General features: G+C 42.1%; 1 protein-coding gene across 1 annotated transcript in view; it reads left to right on the forward strand.

The window, feature by feature from the left end:
• tns3 (tensin 3) overlaps positions 1–12,553 on the forward strand; it is a 53,501-nt gene that overhangs the window by 2,115 nt on the left and 38,833 nt on the right. The window contains exons 2-3 of the mRNA XM_084120637.1: positions 11,813–11,962; positions 12,049–12,099. Coding sequence (XP_083976763.1) covers positions 11,813–11,962; positions 12,049–12,099 — 201 coding nt within the window. The remainder of the gene's footprint in view (positions 1–11,812; positions 11,963–12,048; positions 12,100–12,553) is intronic.

Genomic DNA, 12,553 nt, shown 5'->3' on the forward strand with positions numbered 1-12,553 from the left:
AGTTCTGCTAGAGTCCTGCTAGAGTCCTGCTAGAGTCCTGCTAGAGTCCTGCTAGAGTTCTGCTAGAGTTCTGTTAGAGTCCTGATAGAGTTCTGCTAGAGTCTTGATAGAGTTCTGTTAGAGTCCTGATAGAGTTCTGTTAGAGTTCTGCTAGAGTCCTGATAGAGTCCTGATAGAGTTCTGTTAGAGTTCTGCTAGAGTTCTGCTAGAGTTCTGTTAGAGTCCTGATAGAGTCCTGATAGAGTCCTGATAGAGTTCTGTTAGAGTTCTGCTAGAGTTCTGCTAGAGTTCTGTTAGAGTCCTGATAGAGTTCTGTTAGAGTTCTGCTAGAGTTCTGCTAGAGTTCTGCTAGAGTTCTGTTAGAGTCCTGATAGAGTTCTGTTAGAGTCCTGACAGAGTTCTGTTAGAGTTCTGCTAGAGTTCTGCTAGAGTTCTGCTAGAGTCCTGATAGAGTTCTGATAGAGTTCTGCTAGAGTTCTGCTAGAGTTCTGTTAGAGTCCTGATAGAGTTCTGCTAGAGTTCTGCTAGAGTTCTGTTAGAGTCTTGATAGAGTTCTGTTAGAGTCCTGATAGAGTTCTGCTAGAGTTCTGTTAGAGTCCTGATAGAGTTCTGCTAGAGTCCTGCTAGAGTTCTGTTAGAGTCTTGATAGAGTTCTGTTAGAGTCCTGATAGAGTTCTGTTAGAGTTCTGCTAGAGTCCTGATAGAGTCCTGATAGAGTTCTGTTAGAGTTCTGCTAGAGTTCTGCTAGAGTTCTGTTAGAGTCCTGATAGAGTTCTGTTAGAGTTCTGCTAGAGTTCTGCTAGAGTTCTGTTAGAGTCCTGATAGAGTCCTGCTAGAGTTCTGTTAGAGTCTTGATAGAGTTCTGTTAGAGTTCTGCTAGAGTTCTGCTAGAGTTCTGTTAGAGTCCTGATAGAGTCCTGTTAGAGTTCTGCTAGAGTTCTGATAGAGTTCTGTTAGAGTCCTGATAGAGTTCTGCTAGAGTTCTGCTAGAGTTCTGTTAGAGTCCTGATAGAGTTCTGTTAGAGTTCTGCTAGAGTTCTGCTAGAGTTCTGTTAGAGTCCTGATAGAGTCCTGCTAGAGTTCTGCTAGAGTCCTGCTAGAGTTCTGTTAGAGTCCTGATAGAGTTCTGCTAGAGTTCTGCTAGAGTTCTGTTAGAGTCCTGATAGAGTCCTGCTAGAGTTCTGTTAGAGTCTTGATAGAGTTCTGTTAGAGTCCTGATAGAGTTCTGCTAGAGTTCTGCTAGAGTCCTGCTAGAGTTCTGCTAGAGTTCCGTTAGAGTTCCGTTAGAGTTCCGTTAGAGTTCCATTAGAGTTCTGCTAGAGTCCTGTTAGAGTTCTGCTAGAGTTCTGCTAGAGTTCTGTTAGAGTCCTGATAGAGTTCTGTTAGAGTTCTGCTAGAGTCCTGCTAGAGTTCTGCTAGAGTTCTGCTAGAGTTCTGCTAGAGTCTTGATAGAGTTCTGTTAGAGTTCTGCTAGAGTTCTGCTAGAGTTCTGTTAGAGTCCTGATAGAGTCCTGATAGAGTCCTGTTAGAGTTCTGCTAGAGTTCTGTTAGAGTCCTGATAGAGTCCTGCTAGAGTTCTGTTAGAGTCTTGATAGAGTTCTGTTAGAGTTCTGCTAGAGTTCTGCTAGAGTTCTGTTAGAGTCCTGATAGAGTCCTGTTAGAGTTCTGCTAGAGTTCTGCTAGAGTTCTGCTAGAGTTCTGTTAGAGTCCTGATAGAGTTCTGCTAGAGTTCTGCTAGAGTTCTGTTAGAGTCCTGATAGAGTTCTGCTAGAGTTCTGTTAGAGTCCTGATAGAGTTCTGTTAGAGTTCTGTTAGAGTCCTGATAGAGTCCTGATAGAGTTCTGCTAGAGTTCTGTTAGAGTCCTGATAGAGTTCTGTTAGAGTTCTGTTAGAGTCCTGATAGAGTTCTGCTAGAGTTCTGCTAGAGTTCTGTTAGAGTCCTGATAGAGTTCTGTTAGAGTTCTGCTAGAGTTCTGCTAGAGTTCTGTTAGAGTCCTGATAGAGTCCTGCTAGAGTTCTGCTAGAGTCCTGCTAGAGTTCTGTTAGAGTCCTGATAGAGTTCTGCTAGAGTTCTGCTAGAGTTCTGTTAGAGTCCTGATAGAGTCCTGCTAGAGTTCTGTTAGAGTCTTGATAGAGTTCTGTTAGAGTCCTGATAGAGTTCTGCTAGAGTCCTGCTAGAGTTCTGCTAGAGTTCCGTTAGAGTTCCGTTAGAGTTCCGTTAGAGTTCTGCTAGAGTCCTGTTAGAGTTCTGCTAGAGTTCCGTTAAGAGTTCTGTTAGAGTTCTGCCAGATTCTGATCATTGAGATCTTGGTGAATCTGAGCACAGTTGTTTGTTTGGAGACTCTGTTGGAGTCAAGCTTCTGTTTCTCAGGAGCGCAGAAGTGTGTGTTTGCGCTCACTGACTCTCACTGCAGGAGGAATAATGGAGGCTCGGTGTTGATGTGTGTGTGTGTGTGTGTGTGTGTGTGTATGTGTGTCCTCAGGGTTGGGCATTTAATGACAAGTGCTGCGAGAAGCTTTACTCCAGGAATGTTCAGTCAGTGTGTCTCCACCCACACACAGACACACACACACACACACACCCTTCACTGCCATCACAGCCACTTTCATTGATAAATCTCACTGGAGATCCTCAGTTTGGCCCAAGAAGAACACTCTGTCGAGTGTTTGTGTTGCAGTGATAAATCAGAGTCCATCACACACACACACACACACTCACATAAAGAGAAACACATGTTCAGCAGTGCTGCCGGATGAACTGCCGCGGATGAGACAGAGAGAGTTTGAAGGGTTAAAGAGCTGGAGCTGGTGAAGTAGAAGCAGAAGCTCACTACAGGAAGCATTGAGGAAAACTGACCAGTGTGACACTGAGATACACGTGTGTGTGTGTGTACAGCTCCACATCTCTGTATCTGCTTCAGCTCATGCGCCTCATACACTGAAACACATCCTGCTCTATCATATTTAAAATCATTAAGTTATAATTCTTCAGTTATTCTACAAATACTCTGTTATTGCTCTAGTTCAGTGTCTGTCCATGAAACGAGAAATGGACTGATCCACACTGGTCAACACTGATAATAATTATAAATGTTTCTTGAGCGTCAGATCATCATATTATACTGATTTCTGAAGGATCATGTGACACTGAAGACTGGAGTAATGATGCTGAAAATTCAGCTTTGATCACAGGAATAAATTACACTTTACTATATATTCACATAGAAAACAGATGATTTATACATCGGGATAATATTTCACTATTTTACTGTATTTTTGATCAAATAAATGCAGCTTTGCTGAGCAGAAGAGACTCTTTCAGATTAAAAATCTTACCGACCCCAAACTGTTGACCGTTAGTGTGTGTTCAGGTGTCTGTCACAGATGTAAACGCAGTGTGTGTGTGTGTGTGTTCACCTGTTCTTTCAGCTGCTTCAGGTGTGTATTCAGTAGGACAGCAGGATTGTGAGCTGTCAACTACAGCATCTAATGGAGGTTGTTGTTGTGTGTGTGTGTGTGTGTGTGTGTGTGTGTGAGAGAGAGATCTGACCATCTGCTTCTCTGCTGTTTCTTATGAATATAAATCCTGTCTGATGCATCAAGGGTTGTTTCCTATTTCTTCTATCATGGCCTTCTTGGACGTCCCGGCTCACAAAATTACATTCTAGCAACGTTTTTCTACCATTTTTATTAACATTATTTCTTAATGTTCTCTGAACATTCCAAAATGTCCAGTTTTTTAAATGTTTTAAAAGCGTTTCTTCTTGGTTATATGATTGTTAAGGGAACATTCCATTGTATCATTCTTTATAAATTATGGGAACATTACATTTGTATGATCTTTGAAACAAGTAGCAAAATTTAAAAACTGTTAGATGAACGTACGACTAAAATATTTCAGGACAAAATGTTCCATGAACAATGTAAGTAATTGTGTAATCCCTGTTCCCCGTTCCATGTTCACTGTTCTCTGTTCCCTGTATCATCTTTGTACTCTTTTAATTAATTTTTCATATATCTTTTTTAATTTCTTTTAGAACTGTTTTAATTTTCCTTGCTTTTTATTTTGTGATTATTTTAATTTCTTTCTGTAAAGCACTTTGAATTGCCATAGTGTATGAAATGTGCTATATAAATATATATAGCACATATAATATATAAATGGCTTGTTATGTGTTCCCCCTTCCCCCTTCCCCTTTCCCTGTTCCTGATTCTCAGTTCCCCGTTCTCTGTTCCCCGTTTCCCATTCTCTGTTCCCTGTTCCCCGTTCCCCTTTCCCCGTTCCCCCTTCCGCTTTCCTGTTCCCCGTTCCACCTTCCTTCCATTCTCTGTTCCCTGTTCCCCTTTCCCCGTTCCCCCTTCCTCTTTTCTCGTTCCCCATTCCCCGTTCTCTGTTCCCCGTTCCCCGTTCTCTGTTCCCCATTCTCTGTTCCCAGTTCTCTGTTCCCCATTCCCCTGTTCCTGATTCTCCGTTTCCCCGTTCTCTGTTCCCCCTTTCCCTGTCCCCCGTTCTCTGTTCCCCTTTTCCTGTTCCCCGTTCTCCGTTCCCCCTTCCGCTTTCCTCATTCTCTGTTCCCCCTTCCGCTTTCCTCATTCTCTGTTCCCCGTTCCCCGTTCTCTGTTCCCCTTTTCCTGTTCCCCGTTCTCCGTTCCCCCTTCCGCTTTCCTCATTCTCTGTTCCCCGTTCCCCGTTCTCTGTTCCCCGTTCCCTATTCCCTGTTCCCTTTCCCTGTTCCCCATTACCCCTTCCGCTTTCCTCGTTCTCTGTTCTCTGTTTCCCCTTTTCCTGTTCCTGATTCTCAGTTGCCCGTTCTCTGTTCCCCGTTTCCCATTCTCTGTTCCCTGTTCCCCGTTCCCCTTTCCCCGTTCCCCCTTCCGCTTTCCTCATTCTCTGTTCCCCGTTCCCCCTTCCGCTTTCCTCATTCTCTGTTCCCCGTTCCCCGTTCCCCGTTCTCTGTTCCCCTTTTCCTGTTCCCCGTTCTCCGTTCCCCCTTCCGCTTTCCTCATTCTCTGTTCCCCGTTCCCCCTTCCCCCTTCCGCTTTCCTCATTCTCTGTTCCCCGTTCCCCTTTCTCTGTTCCCCGTTCCCTATTCCCTGTTCCCTTTCCCTTTCCCTGTTCCCCATTACCCCTTCCGCTTTCCTCGTTCTCTGTTCTCTGTTCCCCTTTCCCTGTTTCCGTGTTACCTGTTATCTGTTCCCCCTTTCCCTGTTCCTGATTCTCAGTTCCCCATTCTCTGTTCCCCGTTTCCCATTCTCTGTTCCCTGTTCCCCGTTCCCCGTTCTCTGTTCTCTGTTCCCCATTCCCTGTTCCTGATTCTCCATTTCCCCGTTCTCTGTTCCCCGTTCCCCCTTTCCCTGTCCCCCGTTCTCCTTTTCCTGTTCCCCGTTCTCCGTTCTCCCTTCCTCTTTCCTCATTCTCTGTTCCCCGTTCCCCCTTCCTCTTTCCCCGTTCCCCGTTCTCTGTTCCCCGTTCCCTGTTCCCTATTCCGTTCCCCTTTCCCTGTTCCCTGTGCTCTGTTCCCCGTTCCCCATTCCCTGTTCCCCGTTTTCTGTTCCCTTTTCTCTGTTCTCTGTTCCCCGTTCTCTGTTCCCTGTTCCCCGTTCCCTGTTCCCTTTTCTCTGATCTCTGTTTCCCGTTCTCTGTTCCCCGTTCCCTGTTCCCCGTTCCCTGTTCCCTTTTCTCTGATCTCTGTTCCCCGTTCTTTGTTCCCCATTCCCTGTTCCCCGTTCCCTGTTCCCTTTTCTCTGATCTATGTTCCCCGTTCTCTGTTCCCCGTTCCCCATTCCCTGTTCCCCGTTCCCTGTTCCCTTTTCTCTGATCTCTGTTCCCCGTTCTTTGTTCCCTGTTCCCCGTTCCCTGTTCCCTTTTCTCTGATCTCTGTTCCCCGTTCCCCGTTCCCCGTTCCCTGTTCCCTTTTCTCTGATCTGTTCCCCGTTCCCTGTTCCCCATTCCCCGTTCTCTGTTCCCTGTTCCCCGTTCCCTGTTCCCTTTTCTCTGATCTGTTCCCCATTCCCTGTTCCCCATTCCCCGTTCTCTGTTCCCCGTTCCCCGTTCCCTGTTCCCTGTTCCCTTTTCTCTGATCTTTTCCCGTTCCCTGTTCCCCGTTTTCTGTTCCCTTTTCTCTGTTCTCTGTTCCCCGTTCTCTGTTCCCCGTTCCCCATTCCCTGTTCCCCGTTCCCTGTTCCCTTTTCTCTGATCTCTGTTCCCCGTTCTTTGTTCCCTGTTCCCCATTCCCTGTTCCCTTTTCTCTGATCTATGTTCCCCGTTCTCTGTTCCCCGTTCCCCATTCCCTGTTCCCAGTTCCCTGTTCCCTTTTCTCTGATCTCTGTTTCCCGTTCTCTGTTCCCCGTTCCCCATTCCCTGTTCCCCGTTCCCTGTTCCCTTTTCTCTGATCTCTGTTCCCCGTTCTTTGTTCCCTGTTCCCCGTTCCCTGTTCCCTTTTCTCTGATCTCTGTTCCCCGTTCCCTGTTCCCTTTTCTCTGATCTGTTCCCCGTTCCCTGTTCCCCATTCCCCGTTCTCTGTTCCCCGTTCCCTGTTCCCTTTTCTCTGATCTGTTCCCCATTCCCTGTTCCCCATTCCCCGTTCTCTGTTCCCTGTTCCCTGTTCCCTTTTCTCTTATCTTTTCCCGTTCCCTGTTCCCCGTTCCCCGTTCTCTGTTCCCTGTTCCCTGTTCCCTTTTCTCTGAGCTTTTCCCGTTCCCTGTTCCCCATTCCCCATTTCCCCGTTCTCTGTTCCCTTTTCTCTGTTCTCTGTTCTCTGTTCCCCGTTCCCTGTTCTACACGATGTTGACTGCAGTCTGTGGGTGTGACTCTCATCGGCTCAGTCGTGTGTGTGTGTGTTCCTGTGTGTTTCTTCTAGCTGAAGGCTACAGAAACCTGATCCAGCAGCAGCTTGTTTCCACAGGCCCGGATCTCACACACGTGGTCTGGTGTTTCTGTGCCTGCAGGAGGTGAAGCTCCTCACACACACCTTCACCCAGGCATGTGTGTTAGACCTGCGGAGGCACGTCACTGAACACACACCACTGCTGTTCAACCTCAGATCAGGCCTTCCTCTCAATGAAATAACACAGTGAATGTGATTTCATCTGCTTCAGACACAATCCCCCTATCCTGGGCTTTCAGATCAATCGCTCAGCTTTAGTCTCCTCAAGGCACAGATGTTCTCATGGCAAAGTTCCTCTTCATTCTTTGCTTAGGGTTACAAAGGAGTATGAAATACTCTTGCACTGTGATTTACTGTTAGCCAACATCCTGACGGAGTCCACGTTTAGATGAATATGTAAATATGTGCTGCAAAATAAACACAACAGAAATGACAGTGGTGAGAGAACAGCAGTTCAGAAAGCATCAGATCATAGAGATGCACTGTAGATATGTTTGACCGTTCATTCATACAGCACTTTATACAATAGATTGATCTAAAGCAGCAGCTTTACAGTATTAAACATGATAAACAGTGTCTCTTTCAGTTAGAATCACAGCTTAAGTTACTTCTATAAAGCGACTCTCAGTGTGTTCATGTTCTTACTCGCGTCTGACCAGAGGAAATGAACCAGAGAAGATTTACACCTCAGAGCCACACCCACCTATTACATAATTGACACATGAACCAATGGGAGTTCGAAGGTGTCTAGTGACACACAACAACTTTTCGAGAAGGTTCACTTTGACAAGTTGTTTCAAACTCCAAACGAACTTCGTTTTGGCCTGACTTTGTTCGAGATGACATCACAGCAGTTCATTCTTTGATGTTACTTGACGTATATCAGAGTCTTCAGACTCTAAATATTCTGCCGAAGGTTTTCAGGTCTTGCCGTTTTCACATGATCCAGCTCTTAATAAGCCGAATCAGCGCTAAAGATGTCTGTCCACTCATGCCTGTTTTTTCACACCACTCGCGGTGATAGTGATTTACTCACCCTCATGTCGTTCCAAACCCATAAGACTTTCGAGCTTCAGAACACAAATGAAGATCTTTTTGATGAAATCTGAGAGATATCGGTCCTTTACATGCAATCCCACCATTACCGATGACACATTGCCATGGCTCAGTGTTTGCTGTGAGCAGTGAGCTCTCTCTGAACGCCTCCACCTCCCCAGCTCCACCTGTCTAGATCTGATCCAGGACTGATGTGTGTCTGTTGATGCAGCAGCAGATCTTACAGGCTCACAGCAGCGTGCGTGCATGTGTGTGTGTGTGTGTGTGTGTGTGTGTGTATCAACAGCAGCAGTGTAGCGGATCTAGTCCAATAAGACTGAATACATTAACATTGCCATATTGAATAACAATATTTTGAGAGTTGTGATAATTGAAATAAAAGTCAAGTAAGAGTATTTGAGCCAGTAAGAGGTGCTGTCAGATCTGATTTAATCACATTACAAATACAAAATGCTCATTTTATTTGCAAGGCGCAGTTAATGGTCCAGTGTTCAGGGGTGTGCGATATATATATATCGTCTGCCATAATATTGTAACTCACACACACCCATACAGCGCACGCATACACTTTGTAGTCTAGTAGATTAGACTAGTAGGTAGTCTAGTAAACTGCTAAAATGTCCCCAAAATTCATCATCAGGCTGCAAAAATGCCACTGTATGTCTTTTATATTTATATAATTTAATATACAGGTAATCAATATCACATGAAGAGTGCTGTTTTTCTCCAGATATCAGCATGAAAACAAATGTACTATTGATTTTTTACACAATTTTTCGCTCTATTTCGCCAACAGAAATAGTTTGAAACAAAGCCACAAGACTGCAATTGCGTCTCTAAAACACGTCGGTGTTTAATTACTGAATGAATCAGCTTTTTGAATGAATCAGTTGAATGAAGGATTTAATGACTCACTCATTAAGACAGTCAAATGCTTCGTTCCTGAATGAATCAGCAGTTTGAATGGATCAGTTGAATCTCAATGACTCACTCATTAACAGTGACTTGCTGCCACCTACTGGCTGTTCATTTTTTAAATCGTAAATAAATATTCAACGTTTCATGTTTAAATCATCAAAACGTGATGCATTTGTATTGCAGGTTATTCATTGATGTCCCTCTGATCTGCATTAAACAGTGTAAATGCATCTAAATCACTTCAGATGCAGCTTTTGTTTCCTCTGCATTGCAAATATGAATTGTGTTGATACAGATTTATTTTGATTGGTAAAAGCCCTATTGTGTCTTATTATTAGAATTTAATTTATTGATTAAATGTAATAATTTTTACACATATTAAGATTATGCATACATATAATTAGGTTAGAAAAAAAAATACCGTTAACGATAAAATCCCAGAAAATATTAAGATTTTTTGTCAATATTGCACACCCTACATTAAGGTTGTTACAACTGAATGACCTCTTGACCCCAAAACATGAGCCACACACACACACACACACACGCACGTTTACTCAGCTATCTAAATGAGTACATTCCACAGGCTTCTACTGTTTTATACACAGCATGTAAAGACTAATCCTAACCAACACACTAACCCTGACAGGAAACTTGTACTGTAATGCCAACAAAATCAAACATGAATTAGGAACCTGGATTTATCCAGTGTTCAGATTTCAGTTCTGGAAATGTACGGAAATCAGTGCATATTTAATTGGATAATACCTAATTTGCATATTTAAACAAAATATGAAGTGTGAATGTAGTGTGATTAATCAGCTGGTGAAGTTTGGTGAGATCGGTTAGGTAAAATCTCAAGCCTATATTAACCCGTGGAGTCTAATGGGAAGAATAATACACCCTGAAAATGTGATCATAACTCTAATGCTCAATCTACATGATATTTTTTGTAAAACTACAAGTTTAATTGAATGCAGGAAGATATTGAGTTTTGGGGAGAATATTGTCATCATGGCATCTCATGTCTAAAGGCTATGCAGTTACTCTGAAAGTAATCAAAGACAGGGTTAAAAGATTCGCGAAACGGGTTTGCAGAAAGATTTGAAATCGTTCGTGATTCAATTTGATTCCTTCGGACAGTTCACTCACGCACTGAATCATTTACGGCGATTCTTCAAGCCGAAATAGAATCGGGATACTTTATAAGAAACTATAGAAGATTCAGTGAGCAAAACAGGGACATGTCTCCTATCGTCCGTCAACGCGTGTGAGCGAGTCTGGACTGCAGGTAAAGAGTGTTTACAACCATAAGAGCATCAAAACACCAGAGTTCAGGAAAGCTACAAAGACGTTAGCATGTTTTGGTCTTGTTCTGGTGGAACATTAGGAAAGGCAAGGCAAGTTTATATTGCATACTATGGCAATTCACAGTGCTTTACATAGATAGGAATAAAAATAATCACAAAATAAAAGCACGGAAAATTAAAACAGTTATTCAAAATGCTTTACATAGAAAGGTCAAACGGGTTTTAACCTTAATAGAAGAATGATTGGGAATATATAAGTACCATAGTTTTACACTCATGTCTAAAGCTCTGCCCTTGTGAAGAAGAAGTGCACTTTAGCATACTTTTAAAAACAGGATAGCCTACTTATTATGGAAATAACACAGTGCGGAGTGAATGTAATACTTTGGACACTTAATAGCATGTTACTTAAAGTTAAATTAACATGTTCATCTCAAATGTAATTTTAATAATTACTTCTCTTGTCTTTGAATGTACTGACAAGCATGATATATAATTGAATGTCATTTTTGAAACTTGTGTGTCATCATGTTAACATGATAAAGTTGCAATTAAGTACTTTTAAAATACATTAACTTTAAATGTAATATTGAATAACACAGTACAGTTAAAATTATAATCAAGTAATTTACTTTTATTGAACAGACTGTTCTGTCATTTTTTATCGAAACATATTTCGCTTTGTTTTTGTGTAGAATGTATTACTTGATTGGAGTGGTACACAACTCGGTAAAGGTTTTGCCTCTTGCTGTGTAAAAAAAAACAAAAAAAACATGGACATGATTCGAAAAGGTTTAATGGTCCTGAAAACAAAAGTCGCTCTTGTATTGTTAGCGCTCACAAATTAGCGCATTTATAAATTAATTTCATCTAGTGGAAGCGTTTGGTACTGCGCACAAACAGACTCTCACTGAAAGCTCATTTTATCAGATATCTATGGAAGCTCGTTTATGCCACAGAGTGAAAAATAAATAAGGTAATTGCGACTTTTTAATCTCACAATTCTTTTTATCTCAGAATTGTGTGATATAAAGTCGCAATTGTGTGTTAAGTCAAAATTGCGTGATATAAATTGCGTGTTACAAAGTCAGAATTATGAGATATAAACTCGCAATTGCGAGAAATATACTTGAAATTCTGACTATTTTTCTCAGAATTGCATGTTTATATCACAATTCTGACTTTATAATATGCAATTGGGAGATATAAAGTCAGAATCGCATGATATAAAGTCGCAATTGCGTGTTATAAAGTCAGAATTGTGAGATATAAACTATTCTGAGGTATAAAAAAAAAGTCTGTCTTTTTTTTTCTTCTTAGAATTGGACTTTATATCTCACAATTGTGAGTTTATATATATCTCACAATTCTGAGAAAAGATGCCAGAAGATGTTTTTTCTATTACAATGAAATGATTGTATTATATTTTAGTTTGATAATCCTTAATATTTGGTATTTTTAGGGGATTTTATGGTACTAAATTATTTTTAAGTAGTAGTTATAATCTATTTATTCACTTTTTTTTTACCTGAAAATGGATTTGAACTTAAACTGTGGTAAATCCTGAATGTTGTGGAGGTTGTAAAGACGACGCGTGGTAGATTGTGCTGATCTGAGGCTCAGTGGTCTCGCTGTGTGCAGATGGAGGAGGGGTACGAGCTGGACCTCACCTATGTGACGGAGCGCATCATCGCGGTGTCCTTCCCTCAGGACTGCTTCGAGGAGACGTACCTGCGCAACCTGAGAGACGTCACACGCATGCTCCGCTCCAAACACGCAGACAACTATCTGGTGAACACGCTTTCAGTCTTTCCCTTCGCCGTGTCCCAGAGCATCGGCACGGCTAGTGTTTCTAACTCTCGCTCGCTGCGTTTCAGGTGATCAACCTGTCGGAGAGAAAGCAGGAGCTCACCAAGATGAACCCGAAGGTAGTGTGGAGCATCCGCTGAATCACACACACACACACACACACACCAAACATTTCAGGGATCAGCTCCTGAAAGAACCATGTTTTCGCAGTGCAACGAACATTTTAATAATCTAAAGAACCTTTTTTACCATCATAAAGAACCTTGGAAAGTTTCCATGGATGTTAAAGGTTCTTCGTGGAGCCATCGATGCCAATAGACAAGCTTTATTTTTAACCCTCATCCTTCCCTCGCACTTTGTAACACATCTTTCCCTCACGGGTCACAATGTCCCGAAGCCCTAAAATTGTAGGTTTTTTTTTTTTGTCCAGAAAGCTTATTTTATTTCATTTTGATAATACTTTTATTATTTTTTAATGCAAGTTTTTTTATATAGCTTTTTTTCATTTACTTTTAAATTACTAGATTTGATTAATAAATAATAAATAATAATTTAAGCACATTCCTCACATTC

Source organism: Abramis brama (assembly GCF_963993115.1).
Source record: "Abramis brama genome assembly, chromosome: 7".
In the NCBI taxonomy this organism is placed as follows: domain Eukaryota; kingdom Metazoa; phylum Chordata; class Actinopteri; order Cypriniformes; family Leuciscidae; genus Abramis; species Abramis brama.